This window comes from Micromesistius poutassou (assembly GCF_964030765.1).
Source record: "Micromesistius poutassou genome assembly, contig: SCAFFOLD_5400, whole genome shotgun sequence".
In the NCBI taxonomy this organism is placed as follows: Eukaryota; Metazoa; Chordata; class Actinopteri; order Gadiformes; family Gadidae; genus Micromesistius; species Micromesistius poutassou.
In genome coordinates, this window is record NW_028178249.1 from 746 (window position 1) to 16283 (window position 15538).

Below are 15538 nucleotides of genomic sequence, written 5' to 3' on the forward strand. Positions count from 1 at the left end.
GTGCAATGAGAAGCATGCATTATTGATCAAGGCTCATTATTCTTAATGAACTATAGGCTCTGGTGTTCCCGGTGACTATATGAAGTCTGGAATGCCTTCCTATACTTCGATCCCGGATTTATCCCGAAGATCCCGGAGTGTTCCAAGGCAAGAGCGCTTGAACCTTTTAGAGTCTTTGGGAGTCTTTGTTCAGCTTTCATGACGTCTCTGTTATTCTTGGACAGTCTTTGCATGATGCATGGTCCAGTGAAAGATAATGGTTGTTCTTCATCTACCGAGTTATACTCATACTAATGAAGGGTTACAGTATCTTGCCCTCAGTGTTTTCACTCTATTAGTGATAAGTCATTGTTAGCAGAGAAAAATAATGTAAATAATTTGAAGAGAGATGAGCGATATATTATGTAGAATCACCACTATTACTAATACTATTACTACAATACCACCACTACCACTACTACTGCTACAACTCTTTCTAATACAAGTACTACATATAGTAAATATAAATCTTACAGTCCTGGGTCACCAAAACACATAATTTACTTCAATCTAGGTTTGTGTTGTTGGCATCCAGTGTGCAAAGGAAAATGTTCCCAGTTAATCTGTAGATACAAACATATACAAAAGAAGCCTAGGTAACCGTCTTACAAGCCCAGTCAATCCTGAACAAACTTTGAAGGATGACTTAACATGTTTTGAATTAATCAACACATTTCCCTTAGATTTGAGTGCCCAGGGACTATAAACAACTATAGGGGAATACACTCAAATACAGAAAAAAAAATCAGTTTAAGACATTTAGGAGGCAGTTTGTTGGGAAAGAATATACTCTGATCTCATTCACAGAATAAATTTGGCTTTGTTTTAGTCTTCAATTACCTACTGGATGTGCTGTTCATGTGAATACGATACAGGCCGAATGGTGCAGCAGCTCAGGTCATGAGCCCTCATGGTGAACACCGCCGTCTGCTAGACGAATAGTGAACTGCAGCTAGAAGATGAACATGTTATCTCAGTTGCTGGCAAACTGACATAAAAACCAACAGAATATAACTACAAAATGTTATGACAAACATAAGAACAAAAGTTTGCCTACGTTACCCTCCCTTACAGCTGGGGTAGATCATTTGGAGAAAAGCTAGGGTAAACTAGATTTTGAAAGTATCCAATCCCTCCCTGCAGGTCCCAATCAAAAGCCAGTCCCCCCAAACAACGTGATTAGACAATCACATGTTTTGGGACTGTCTAGTCAGCCATCCAATCATGTCATTCGGGTCGAATGACATGATTGGCCGTTCTTATCAGAGGGTTTGATTACCGATTGCGTGAATTGTTTGCCTGGAAGTAAAAGGAACTTTCACAAATGTGACAAAAGAAATGCTAATAAAAGTAATTGCCCACCTAACCTTTACATTCTCCCTGCAGCACCCTTAATGTGCCGTTGACTTTCCAGGATTTTAATGAACCTCTTCACACTGCGTATGTTCCTTGATTACATCAGCAATCAGAGGCAGGTCTTACTCATGCTGGACCAGCTCACTCCTATTGGCTGACTCCATCTCCCCCGCCGGTTAAAGCACAATTAATCACAATCACTAATCAACCGACAAGCCAAAGCTTTCATGTACATCTCTATAAAATACTGGCTCTTTATATTAAAACACCCGGAGAAACTTCAGTGGCTAGTCAAGTTGCTTTTATTCAAATGTGACAATGAGCCTGTACTTGCGATGCTTGTGGCAGAACTGTATTTAGTGTTTGCACTAGACGAAATAAACATCATAACGACATAAATATGTATTTCCAGGACACATCAAATCACACGTTGAGACTTATTGCTTGGAATTCAAAATTGCCGACGCTCACTCCGCTACCTGCCTACACATCACCACATATTACAAGATCAAAGCTGGTATGATCGCCCCTGCCCCGCCTACCAGAAGCCCACCTTTACAAAAGGACCAAACCGCCGATACGAAAGCGGACGGCATTTACATCGCTCAGCTTGAAAGTACACGCGGTCCCCTAGCAAGCCTCCACAGGACAAATCGCCCGCATGCAGCTAATAAAATATAATGGACTAATTTCTACACAAGACCCGAAATAAAACGTATCAAACATTCCACATTTCCACCTGCTTTGGGCTTAACGATTCGTTGATTCCTCTAATATAACATTTCTTCTCTCAAGCTCCCGGAATCGGGCTGAAATCCAGCGCCAATGTCGGGACTGCGGGCTACAAAAGTGCACTGAGGTTGGTACAGTTACGAAAGAACTAACACACATTTATGTTGGGACCCTGTGATTCGCTGAAACACTGCTGGGGAATGAGTCTAAAACGTCTTCCAGTCGGCTTGGACTAGCGTGGTGGGAGTTGAATGGCCGTGCTTTCTAAACCGTGCACATTTTTTTAACCTTTCCACATAACTGTACATTACAAAAAATGTGCAAATCAAACATTAAGATATAGATACATATACACAGATATGCATGAAGATTACTCTCAGGCACGTAGAAACGGTTCAAAGATGCTTAAGATGGATATGAGCTTTGAACAAAACAAAACCCCCATCCTAAGGAAACCGTGAGGCAGCGTGTGACGGAGGTGACTGACGAGGGGAAAACTGCAGAAAGAAAAGGAAAGCTTACCGGACAACGCCACGCGACGTGGGCGACGAGACAACACGCAAAACTAAAATCACTATCATTAATAAACAAAAACTTTTTTTGTTTGTTTTTTTTGATTGCTACATCCTTCCCCCGCCCCCCCCCCCCCCCCCCCTTTCCTCCGGACCCCGCCCTACATCATCTGGGGGATGAACTCGGACCAGCTGATGTTGGCCGTGCCCAGGTCCTCGTCCTCCAGGCCGGAGAAGCTGATGTCCACCAGCACCTTGCTCAGGCTGTCGTTCATGGTGTCCAGCATGAGACCCTCCAGCGAGTGGCCGGCCGCCGCCGCCGCCGGCGCCGGGGGCGACGAGTCGCGCCCGACGCACGACGTCAGCAGCTCCCGCGGCGAGCTGAACAGCGGCAGCTCCGTGAAGGACGTGCCGCTGAAGCTGAAGCTAAAGCCGGAGTAATCCTGTTGGTGCTGGTGCAGGTGCTGCTGCTGCTGCTGCTGATGCTGCTGCTGCTGGGGCGTGCGCCGCGGCGTGTGCAGGGGCCCGCTGGGCGTGCGGATGGGGCTGAAGTCCAGCATGGCCTGCTGGGTGCCCTTCCCCAGCGGGGTCACCTTCCAGGGCTCCCAGCCGGGCGGCTTGCTGGGCGTGGAGGAGGCCAGGTGGCTGCCGCCGCCGCCGCCGCCGCCGCCGCCGCCCTTGACGGGGGTTTTGAAGGAGAGCTCGCGGGAGGCGGGGGGGCTGCCGCCCGGCTGCGTGTCCTGGAGGCCCGAGGCGTCCGAGGCCACGCCCGAGTCGAAGAAGGAGCTGTCCTGGAAGAGGAGGACCGGCTCCTCGTGCGCCGCGAGCACCAGGCGCTGCTTGCGCCGCGAGCTGCCTCCTCCTCCTCCTCGACGAGGGTCCCTCCGGGGCGTCAGCGGTACGCACAGCGGCTCCTCCTTCAACTCCTTGGCGACGGGGTGCAGCAGCACGGCGGGCGCGTCCACCACCTGCTGAGCAAACAGAGGTCAAAGGGCAACCGAGGTGGGAGGGGGGGGGGGGGGGGGTCAGAATTCCAACGCCATCCAACTCGTGTCGCATATAAAGCGTTGCACGTACTAGCCTGTATCTGTAGAGCGGCAGTAATTAAGGAGCTGGAGCAGGTCGTCCCGCAACCTGAAGGTTGCCGGTTCGATCCCTGGCTTGTCTAAGCTGTGTCGACTCGAGGTATCACGTCGATACTTAGCACCCGACACTCGACCCGAGCCAGTCATGACCAGCTGGCCGTTGCCTTGCATGGTCCACACCGCTTTGGGCTTATGAATGCGTGTGTTAATGGAAGGAAGCACAGTCCATCCTTGATGCAAGATGGCTTCCCCCCCCCCCCCCCCCCCCCCTAGCTGCTCCTCAATGCCTTAAACCCAAGTGACTTCGGACAACAAGTGTGGCAAAAAAAAAAGAAGTGCTTAGTAGTAAGAGGACCGAGCAGGAATACCTTGGGGGCAATCCTCACTCTCTTATTAGCCCGGGGGGTCACCCGGGTACGCTGGGGGGCGGGCCGGAGCTGGACCTGGGGGGAGTAGGGGGAGGGCAGGAAGATGGAGGTGGTGGCGGCGGCGGCTGCGGCGGCGGCGGCAGGCAGCTGGAAGGGGACCAGGTAGGATTCGCTACGGGGAAGGAGCGGCTTCATCCTCCTCACTGGACACACGGGGCAGAGGGAGGAGGTGAGGTTAGGCGGCTTAAAGAGGCTGGAGGACACGAGGGGGCTCGCTTTGTAGTGTAGTGTTTTAAATATGTGTTGTTGTTGTTGTTAAAGTTTGCTTATTTTGCATCTTGTATCTCTTGTGCCTGACGTACCAGGTCAAAATCCCTGCGTAAGTGAATCAACTTGGCCATAAATCACAATTTGGATTAAGACTAGGATTAATATTTGGTTCCGATTCAGTTTCTTGCAGAAACTTACCACAACCACGAGCCCCTCTCCCTGAAGACGCCAACATCCCAGTCTGCTCCTGTTAGACAATAAAATAACAACTATTGAGTAAACTTTCCCTTTGCATGCATGTTGGTTATGGATATAGAGCCCTGCACCATAAAACAAGCGGGGGGGGGGGGGGGGTTGGTGATTAGACACTAGAGAGAGCGGTAGAGAGACAGAGAGAGAGACCATAAAAACATGTGTTATGTGTAGAAGGAAAGAAATAATGCAAAGAAAGTAACATCCAATTTCCAGTCGAGATCTTTGCTTAAAAACACGTTTAGACGCTAGAGAGATGCACAGCCCAGTGTGGGCTGTCCGTCACAACACGACACGATGAGTTCCCAGTAGATACAGTGCCTGGAGGGGCTGTTGTGAGAGCCACACAACCCAACCCCTCTGCTTCCTCGCACTCCCCCCCACCCCCCGACCCCCCGACCGCATAGCCCTTGGAGACGAAGGTGGAACTAACGCTACCTGGTGGGGAACGAGGGGCCGGGGAACCGGGACCAGAGTGACCGTCCCCTCACAGCCGGCCTGCCGGAGGAGATGGAGAGAGAGCGAAGGACAAATGTTTAAAAAAAAAAGGACAGTTGTCTGGGTTCAAACTATGACAGATTGTTAAGCTTAAGACACTTGAGAGGCTGCACTGTCGTCGCACACTTGAAGAGGACATTGTGGACATGAGGAGGGTGTTGTTACACAGCACAATACATGTGGATGCTATAGTAAAGGTATCGATTCACAGGCTTCGTGCTCGGGGGGGAAATGTTCAATGTGTCGCCTTTGGAAAAGGCAGACGAAAGTTTTGATTAATTTCAATTCCATTTCGGCCATTTAGCAGACGCTTTTATCCAAAGCGATTTACAACAGTTGATAAACAAATTCACACATCGACGGCGGTGTCAACCATAGATAGCCAGCACGTCGGGAGCAGTTAGGGTGAGGTATCTTGCTCAAAGACACGACACTCGATCAAACTGGCAACATTCCAGTTCCAAGTCAAACCGCTCTACCTCCTGAGCGGAGATAAGCTGACCCACAACAGTTTCCACAGATGTCTGGCTATTTCTCAGAGCCGTCTTGATGCGTACATGATGAACCCCCATGATGGGGATGTGTCCTGGGCCATGTTGAAGCTCAGGGCCCTGAGCAGTGAAGAGGTGGGGCGTGTTCCCTCAGCTCACCTTGTACACCTGATCCAGGGTGAGACAGCGGTTGGCCTCAGGCCGGATGGTCCAGTAGGACACCTTGCCATCCGGCGAGGTCTCACGTGTGAACATGTCGTGCAGGGACAGGTTGTGGCGGATGGAGTTCTGAGGGCAAAACCAACACGACACAACCATCGAGCATTAGCAACAATGCTAATTCTAACAGTAAACTACGACAACCTTTAACAACAGTCATCCAAAACAGATGGATGCCTGTTGTCGTTACTACAACGTTCACAACAACAAGTACTACTATTTAAAGTACCACGAATACAGCCATTCAAGTAAACTAAGACACTAAAACAGTAGCCTATGACCAACAGTAAATTACAACAGTTAACAACAGTAATCCAAAACTTGTTGGTTTTGGATTACAGTTGTTAACTGTCATTGTAGTTTACTGCAACGTTCACTACAACAAGTATGACTCCTTAAAGTACCACGAAACAGTAAACAAGAGTAGTCTATGACCAACAGTAAATTATATAAAGTAAAAAACTACAGAAGGGCATGTGTCAGATTCTATCTTCTCCCGCAGCTCGCGTTAAGAGTAGTAGTACCAAACGGGTAGTGTCATGGCTGGGGGGGGGGTGTGGTGTGTGTGTGTGGGGGGGGGGGGGGGGGGTTACCACCTTCCAGCCGGGCTTGGTCTGCTGCTGGAAGAAGGGGAAGTGGTCCACGATCCAGGTGTAGATCTCCTTCAGGGTCATCCGGCGGCCAGGCCGGCTGTTGATGGCAAACTGGATCATGGCCATGTAGGAGTAGGGCGGTCGGTCCGACAGGGCAGCCTTCATCTCGCCGCCGCCCTCCACCTCCACCTCCACGGAGGCCTGTCGGAGAAGAGTAAAGCGTCAGGGAAAGGAGTCTGAGGGGAAGGCAGCCGTTGAAAGACCTCTGGGGTGGTCCGAGATGCATATGGGAGTCAAGGGAGTTTGCTGATTTATAAGCTGTAAGTATCTGATTCAAGCAAATATGTGTTTAAAAGGTTCCGTGTCATAATAGGTCATTTGTATTTGTAGCCATGAGCGAACTACTATTGATCACTTAGTTTTGTGTAGTATGCATACATTCACTGGGACATTGATATTAAGCAAAAATATAAGAATTCCCATTTAAGTCATACTTTTTGACGTTTGCCAAAAAGGTCTGGAATTGTTTATGGTAATATATTACATGAATGTGGTGGTGAGGTTCTTTTTAAAAAGACATGTGTGGACATGTTTCTCAAACCAGCTCAGCCACCCAAAGACTACACTTCCCATGTCCCGGTGCCCACATCACACAGCTGACCTGCGACTCCTGCTGGGAAAGGTTGTAGTTCTCCTTTTCCCCCTCGCTCTTCTCTGTGTCCGTGCTCATGGTGCCCAGCCACTGCATGTTGGTGAGACTGTCGTCAAGCGGACTGCAGTCCAGGTCCTTGTTGACTAGCAGACAAAGAAAGCCACCAAATATAGGGAATAAACACCCACACTGATATTGGAGACATCAAGTGATAGCAACAATAATAACCGTTTCACTATTCAGTCACTTAGCAGACTTGCAGTGATTTAAAGTCGTTTTTTGGTAAACAAATAGGTAAATAGGACATTGGGGATCGAACAAAGATCCATCCATCTGGGAGGAATTAACACCAAGACTGAAGACAAGTGATAGTGAGAGTAATAATAACGGTTTCACTATTGAGTCACTTGGCAGACTTGTAGTGATTTCAATTCGTTTTTTGGTAAAGAAGGAGGTATACAGGACATTGGGGATCAAAAAAAAGATACTTCCAGCTGGGAGTCGATCACCCTAACCACTACGCTAACCATCCCCAACTTGTACATACCAACAAACATCAACCTCATTACACCATATATCAAAGTAAGGCCAGTCCCTCACATGGGTTCAATCCGGTGAGGGGTTTGATGTCCAGGCAAATCTCCTCCTTCACGTCCCCCGGTGGTCCTCCCGTTCTTCTCTGTGGTGGCGGCGGATCATCTCGCTCAGATCGGGGCACAGAACGCGAGTCGTTCTCCAGCCCACCGCTGCTTCCAGTCAGGAGGATGAATTTGTTGGGTCCGTTGGGCCCATGCTCTTTGCCCTTGGCCGTCAGAGCTCCGATGACGCACTGCAAATCGGCAGTTTGGGGGATGACCACCACCTGGGTGTCGGGCCTGGTGGGGTGGGCCACGACGTGGATACCGTCCGGGAAGGCGATGGTCTTTGTGAAGGGCCCATCGGGGGGTGATGTAGGTGTAGGTGGGGGTGGTGGTGGTCGTCCATGGGGTTCCTTCGACGGGACCCCACCAGCCGGGGGGTCGTTCAGTTGGAAAGGCAGCTTCCTCCGTTTGAGGATCAGGGGTCTCCTTGGACTTCGTCTCATTCTGCTCAGATCGCAGAAAACCTCCTTTGGTATCCGTGGTTTCTCTGTAAAAAAAATAATAATAAAGTAAAAAAAATATATCAAGAAAGTGGGAATTAATAAATCGCAAAAGAATCGAGCGAGTCCGTCCGCTTTCTACGGTGCACGGTCATTAAAAGAAACCGTCTTAATCCGTTAGCGGTTACCGGTTAGATGTAGAAGGTGTTGCCAGTGTTGCCAGGCACCAGCAGATGGAACCAGAACCGCTCCAGGGTTCTGGATCCCGCGGGGATACGAGACCTCCTAACCTACTCTAACCCTAGCACTAAGGGATCCCTTAGTGCTCCCTCTTTATGAACTAAACAGCTCGTTTAAGAGAGATCCGGTGTAAAAAAAACAGTAATAACCGATTCATTTTTGAGTCAATTAGCAGACTTGCAGTTGTTTCGAGCCTTAACATTTGGTAAAGAAAAGAGGTGGACACTGGGGAACGAACAAAGATCCTTCCATACGGCAGTGGATCACCCTAACCACTAAACTAACCTGCCCCAAATTCTACATATCAACAAAAAAAATCGGACCCTCATACGAGACCCCTTGAAGTACTCCCTTAATACTGCCTCTTTCGCATTTTTTGATAGGGTTCATTCTATGGAAACGCACTACGGTAGCAAAATATGACCAGGGATCAATGGGCATAGATTGGCAGAACACCGGTTCAGTAACCGAGCGTGTCGGGATCTGAACTGATCAAACCCTCAGCTTTGCTCGGAACGTGTCCAGACGAGATTAAATAAAAAAAAGAATCAAAAAGGAGGAAACGTCGGACAGAGGCGACAGCTAGCGTCCACCATAGCGCATTACCCCCGGACCCGGACGACCAGAGATCTGGATCAGGACATTCACTTCACGGATTTTAGGCGTCGATCGGCACGTTGTCAGTGGATCGGGTTCTTTTTGTTAGACATGATCACGGTAACTAGACCTTAGGGTTAGTTAGCGCCAGGTCTACTATAAGGGAGCATGGTTACTAGAGGTCCTGCACGTCTGGATCGGATGCTAAGCGAGGACGCGGAGTGCTAACAGGGAAACACATGAGATATCTCCAAACCTTCATATTACAGCGACTTTCCATCGGGATCCGCTTGATAGTCCTCCCAATACGGATTCAAACCACTGTGGTTCATCCAGATCTAGTAAAAAAAAAAAGAGAATCAGCACTAGTTTAAAACAAACAGTTTAATTGTAGAGTCAACGCGTAGCACTCGCCATTTCAATGGCCAAATCTTTTGAATTTTGGCGCCGCTGTGGGCGCTGCTCCTGTCAACCCGATCACGTGACACCGACGTCGACTAATGGCAGGGGTTGACGTCACCGGCCCCTCGACCAATCAGGAGCGGGTACGGCGGAAACCGGGAAATGAGGACGAGGTACAAAACAGAAAGGGAATCGCTCGGTCGTGTTATGATTTGAAATTCATGTTATTTACGATTATGATGTCGCATTGGATTGGTAGTACAATAATTCATATTGTAATTTACAAGTATAATGGAGCTATCTGTAAAAAATAATAATATGCAGGATGTACTCGTTTTTCGGAAATTAGGATTGCTTAACTTATGCTAAATGCAAATGTAAATGATGCATAACTACGTGCATGTGGGCATCTTGCAATCTCTCGCAACTATAGGTCGCCAGTCATGATTTCTAATGCCCCGTAAAAGCCGAACGACACCGAAGCCTCCTCTGTTGTTCCTGGAGCAATCGCTAGATGGATCCAGACTCCGAAACGAGGAGCCCGAGGTGCGAGCAGCATTACACCCCAAGTCGTTCATCACAGAGAGGGCAACACGCAACAATACATCTCTTGCTGCGTGGGTGAGTGACTTTGAATACCAGTTGCACACAGAACAACAAACTCATTTAAATGACAAATATAACAAGAAATACTAATTATACACAAAGCAAGTATTGGTATATCGGTTAACACACACATGTTTATTCCCTTTCAAGGTGAGTCCACAGTTTGAGCAGTCTCACCTGGCAGCGCCCCCAGCCCGACGGGGGAGGAGGAAGGGCCCTTCCACCACAAGCATCCTTGATCGAAGCAGTCAGCTGTCCAGAAAGCCGTGTCCCAAAACCAGCGTCTGCAAGTTCCCCACCTTGTCGTTCGACCGAGGTCCGACACCACCCTCAGACATCAACGGACAACCGAAGCAAACACGCGGGAAGAAATCAAACAAAGCGTCCGTCGCGGCGCCGGCCTCGACCAATCGGCAACAACCACAACAACAACAACAACAACAATCACAACAACAACAACAAGCTTCCATGGTGGCTTCTCTTCCCCACCAACAGACGTCAAAGAGACGGACCAGAGGGACACCGGGCGATGTCTCCGTGTCTTCCAGTGCCGCTGCAGAACGGCCACGACATCTGCCCCCTGGCCGCCCCGCCGGGGGGGGTCGTCGATCCCCAGCCCCCCTCGCCGCTACCAGCCCGCCCCGCGCTGCGACGGTGGAGACCCCCGGTGCAGGTGGCTGCATCATCTCCAGCCCACCCGACCTGGACACCCCAGAGGTGCTTAATCCCGGAGGCCGGGGGAGCCGCTCTGCCCGTGTTTACCCGCTATTGGGGACCCCGTCCCAGGAACGGGGTCAGAGCCAGCCAGAGACCCTAGTGGCCGACACCCCGGAACAGGACTACGGGTTGAGGGTGACATGGAGGAGGAGGAAGGGACTGATGACGGCCCTGGAGAAAGGAGGCCATCTCTCTAGAGTGGACGTGTTGGTTCCTAGGTGATTTGTGTGTGTGTGTGTGTGTGTGTGTGTGTGTGTGTGTGTGTGTGTGTGTGTGTGTGTGTGTGTGTGTGTGTGTGTGTGTGTGTGTGTGTGTGTGTGTGTGTGTGTGTGTGTGTGTGTGTTATTTTCTGCACCACATGAACAACAATGTTATAAATTGCTGCATATTAATGTACCCATCAGACCAATGACATGTTTTCCTTGCATTTAACTCTTGTTTCCTTTGTTTTTTTTGCTTAAAGTAATCATGTGGCAGAATATGAGGGTTATCATTAGAATAAGCGTATATTTTATGCAGAATTGTTCAATTCAGGGCTGCAGTAATTGATTATTGAACAGATACACTTAACTGTAACACAGTTTTACTGTTACAATACATTTCTTCATTCAGCAGTAATCTTTAAGAAAATTATAAATTCAATACATAGGCCTGTTTATTTTTTAATAAAAATATGAATGTGTCTGAAAGTGAATGTGATAAGACCAAAACATTTTGTACTACATTTTGAGTTACGGGGGCCTTGCTTGTTCACACATCAAGAGGGAGTTAAACAATAAGTGCACTTATCCTTAGAATGTAGAAATATAATGGTTTATTATGGTAATGTGATTAACTATTAAAAGCATTTGGCTCGACGAACACGTAATGTCCAGTGGCTGACTATGCTTGTTTCTGATTAAAGATTAGAATTTTGAGTATAGATATGACCCTGTGAGGTTTAAAGTGACATCCCTACTGCCAAATAGATAAATATTAAATAAACAGTATCTACAAGATAGCAATCTCTGGCGAACAACGCAAGCCACTGACCAAAACTGTCGACCAATCACGAACACGCTTAGATATACCGACGTCCAATAGGAACGTCCCTTGTGGCTGCGTTTGGTAACTAAGGAGTTGGAAAACAGATTTTCTGAGCGTGTCCGCTAGAGAAAAGTACCAGGAGGCCGCCAGTCTGGGGGATATTCCATAGCAACCGTGGATAAACATGAGTTACTACAGCATAAGGTGAGTTTAAACCGACCCAACGCTGACATTACGTCGTCGTCCTCCAGCACCCGACTGTCGGACGTGAAATACGGCGAGGAAGACCCCAAAAGTTGCCCCCTCCGCCCCCCCCCCCCCCCCCCCTCCTCCCACAACTTTTTGAAGGCGCTGTTGCACAAAGGCACGGGCAGCTAAATTAGCTTCGGGCTAACATAAGTGTAATAAGCTGGCTATAGTGTCACTCGAGTCTTGTAACGGACGGAGTAGCGGAGAAAAGCAGCGAATTCGGTGGTCAGCCCCCCCGCGCACAGCCCGATACGTAAGAACGCGATAACGTTCTGTGGCGTCTCGCGCGGTCGTATCGCACGACACGTCGGTACTTCACGCATCGTCTAATAACGTTAACGTTGTCCGATGCGGTGGCGTTTAGGTTCGTTTGTTTTCCAATGTAAGAAATCGATATATATATATATTTATTCGTTAAAGCGAGAACATGAGGTCCAACCAAAACAGGTAAAGTGTTTTTTTAAGAACATACATTTGATCGCATCGTAATTCGTAATAACTGTGTTGTTAAGTAGTTCTTCAGACATTCCAGATGGAATTCTCTGCATCTTTAGGGAACGATTGTTCAATTGATGTGCATTTTTTGTTCGTTAAGATGGGACTGTTAAAGGGTAATCAGCACTCCCCTCTCATTTACATGTAGTCTAACTGGAATTGGGCATCTAATTTCAGGTCATGACACACACCATTGTATTCATCATACACTGTGTTCCACTGTGTTTGACTGGCTAGATGATTAGCATTCTGTTATCATGATTATCATATGTAAAACTGTAGAGATGTAGATACGGTCTGCTGTAGCCCCTGAGTTATTCGACACTGTAGCCGGATACAGTATCACGCAAGACGGTCCTGCATGTTCATGCTTGTCTCTTTTAGTGCTTGCTGAAAGCCTTTGGTAATGTGATGTGTGTCCCTCAATACATTGCATGCCATAAATACAGTACTTTGTGGTGTGTAAACCAATGCATTATGCCACAAACATAATCGACATGCACACATTTATTGGCATTCAACTTTGCACCATGATTGTGTGTGTGTGTGTGTGTGTGTGTGTGTGTGTGTGTGTGTGTGTGTGTGTGTGTGTGTGTGTGTGTGTGTGTGTGATTTGTATGCGCTTGTGTGGTGGTGTGTGAGTCTGTGTGTGTGTGTGTGTGTGTGTGTGTGTGTGTGTCTGTGTTAGTGTGTGTGTCAATCATTTTGTGTGTGTGTATCATTTGTATATGCGTGTGTCGGTTATGTGTGTGTGCGTCATAGGAGTGAGTCACTATAACCTATTCGGCGACCTGGCCTGAATTATTTTATTTTATTTTCATTGTGGTTTGTGATGTACATCCTGTTGCAACATACACTCGGAACACACGGCATGGTCAAATGATCAGATAGACTTCCCTTCTCTCTATCTTTCAGTCCATACACCCAAGCGGGCACATGTGGAGAAAGAGTAAGAAATAGCGGTTAGGCTTCTGGGAATTCACATGGTAGCCTTATCTGTGTAATGGCACAGCACTGATGCTGGACAATTGACCTACATGTGGAATCTACCATGGTGAGGACACACAAAATATGGATGGGGGGAGTGGTTGTGCAACACTCTCCTACGTCCTCATCCACAGATGAGGTGCCCTTGAGCAAGGCACCTGAAACCCCCACCTGCTCCCCGGGCGCTGCACTGCGGCTGCCCACTGCTCTGGGTGTTCACCGGCTCCCAGATGGGTCAAAAGCAGAGAAAGAATTTCCCCCAAAAAGGGATAAATAAAGGATAACTTAACTTAACTTAAAATGCTCATGAACCAGCATCTGTGTAATGGCACAGCACTGATGCTGGACAATTGACCTACATGTGGAATCTACCCTGGTGAAGACACATGCTCATGAGCCAGCTGGCTGGGAGGTGTGCAGCCATTGCGAACTAAACCGACCCGCTACCTTTTACGGGCGGGCCTGGGAACTACCCCCCTGCCTCTGTCCTGGTCCTTATGGTTCTTATGGTTGGGTCAGGCACAGGACCCCCACAGGACAGCTTCTCATTTACAGTTACATTTAGGCCATTTAGCAGACACTTTTATCCAAAGCGACTTACAATAAGTGCATTTGTCAGAAGAAAGAGAAACAACACTATATCGCTGCGGGACAGTAAGGATGTTCATAAAACCAAGTGCCAACACAATTGTTAGGTTAATCCATTCCCTGTATACAACAGAGATAGCTAGGATAAGATGCTACGCGATGCTAAGTACGTTTTTTAAGTGAAGGGACATACAACATACAATAAGTGCATAAGAGGGCTGTGGGGGGGAGGGGGGGGTAAGGGGGGAGGCTATGCAAAATCTAGGTTTACTCTGAACAAGTGAGTCTAGGGGTCCCTAACTCCTGTCTGCCTGGAGAGGTGATCGGCTGTGATGAGCAGTGACCTTTCTCATCCAATAACTAATGATAATCCCTCACATCAGATGATTGATGGGTTGGATCAGGGGGCGGCCTGGCTTACTCTCTCCATTCAACCCCCCTCCCTCTGATTGAGAAATTGACATTTGCACGACTGGTGTTATCCAAGACATGATGTTAATTACTGACCCTGGCTGATTATACATCTACTATTACTTTTGATGAGGGGTTGTGATGTTTATTCATGAATGGCAGAGTTGCTGTGTTAACACCGCGCGCCTGTCATATGGAAATACTACTGTGGTGTCACTAAAGCAGCTAGCCCCCAGAATCATTGCATGGTTGTTGCTGTACCGCCCACACAAGGTAACCTGACAATGTTTACTCGTTGCCATCAGGCAAAGTGCATGTTGGACTACATTTACATTTACACTTACATTTAGGGCATTTAGCAGACGCTTTTATCCAAAGCGACTTAAAATGAGTACATTTGTCAGAAGAAAGAGAAACAATATATCGCTGTCGGTACAGTACGGATGTTCATAGAAACAAAGGCCAAGCACTAACGATCGTTAGGTTAACCCACTCCCCGTACACAACAAAGATAGCTAGGATAAGATGCTAAGCAATGTTAAGTACTAGAGGAGTGGAAAAATAATAGATTCTTCAATGCATCGCGATTCTCTAGAACGATTCTTTCTCGATGCAGATAAGTTAATAATCGCAATTTAAAAATAAATAAATGTATTATTAAATTTGTTCGCCTGCTGCAACATTCTGTTCGCCTGCTGCAGAGTGCTACAGAAAACTTTCTGCCTGCGGGTTCTCTGCGCAGAAAACCGACTTTATCGAATATAAAATATTAGATAAGGTAATTCATCTGTTTATTGTCTTTAATGATCATCAGAAAAGTAGGAAGTGATTAGCAAACTCTGAGTAGCAAACTCAGATGTATATATATAATATTTTTTTGAAAATCATGCATGGAAATGTACATACAATTTTTTTTCAATAATCGTTTTAGAATCAAATCGTTGACCTCTGAATCAGAATCAAATCGTGAGGTGCTAAGAGATTCCCACCCCTACTAAGTACTATTTCTAAGTGCACTATTATGTAGTCATTTAGCAGACACTTTTATCCAAAGAGAATTAGAAGTGAATTA

General features: G+C 47.6%; 2 protein-coding genes across 3 annotated transcripts; one reads left to right on the forward strand and one right to left on the reverse strand.

Annotated features, from left to right (window-relative positions):
- Positions 1–1691: 1691 nt before the first annotated feature.
- Positions 1692–9422, reverse strand: LOC311374641 (forkhead box protein M1-like). 2 transcript variants are annotated; one of them, XM_084490441.1, is made up of 9 exons: positions 9242–9422; positions 7668–8195; positions 7077–7210; positions 6419–6616; positions 5763–5891; positions 5053–5112; positions 4561–4609; positions 4093–4295; positions 1692–3607 (listed from the first exon to the last, which is right to left on the reverse strand). In XM_084490441.1, exons 2-9 carry the CDS (start codon positions 8149–8151, stop codon positions 2801–2803), a joined length of 2064 nt encoding a protein of 687 aa, XP_084346567.1. In that variant the 5' UTR covers positions 8152–8195; positions 9242–9422; the 3' UTR covers positions 1692–2800. The 2 variants fall into 2 exon arrangements, with proteins under 2 accessions (XP_084346567.1, XP_084346566.1); XM_084490440.1 differs by having other exon boundaries at positions 1692–3610.
- Positions 9423–9543: 121 nt separating this feature from the next.
- Positions 9544–10992, forward strand: LOC311374642 (RAD9, HUS1, RAD1-interacting nuclear orphan protein 1-like). The gene is made up of 3 exons (XM_084490442.1): positions 9544–9560; positions 9821–10008; positions 10144–10992. Exons 2-3 carry the CDS (start codon positions 9841–9843, stop codon positions 10930–10932), a joined length of 957 nt encoding a protein of 318 aa, XP_084346568.1. The 5' UTR covers positions 9544–9560; positions 9821–9840; the 3' UTR covers positions 10933–10992.
- The last annotated feature ends 4546 nt before the right edge of the window (positions 10993–15538 follow it).

Bases quoted from the DNA above. Each gene is read 5' to 3' on its own strand.
- LOC311374641 (XM_084490440.1), bottom strand. From the start codon at position 8,151: ATGAGACGAAGTCCAAGGAGACCCCTGATCCTCAAACGGAGGAAGCTG. The intron at 7,211-7,667 runs GTGAGGGACTGG...TTTGTCTGCTAG, and splicing joins CCTCACCGGATTGAACCCAT to TCAACAAGGACCTGGACTGC. The intron at 3,611-4,092 runs GTATTCCTGCTC...CTGTTTGCTCAG, and splicing joins GAGTGAGGATTGCCCCCAAG to CAGGTGGTGGACGCGCCCGC.
- LOC311374642 (XM_084490442.1), top strand. From the start codon at position 9,841: ATGCCCCGTAAAAGCCGAACGACACCGAAGCCTCCTCTGTTGTTCCTG. The intron at 10,009-10,143 runs GTGAGTGACTTT...TTCCCTTTCAAG, and splicing joins ATACATCTCTTGCTGCGTGG to GTGAGTCCACAGTTTGAGCA.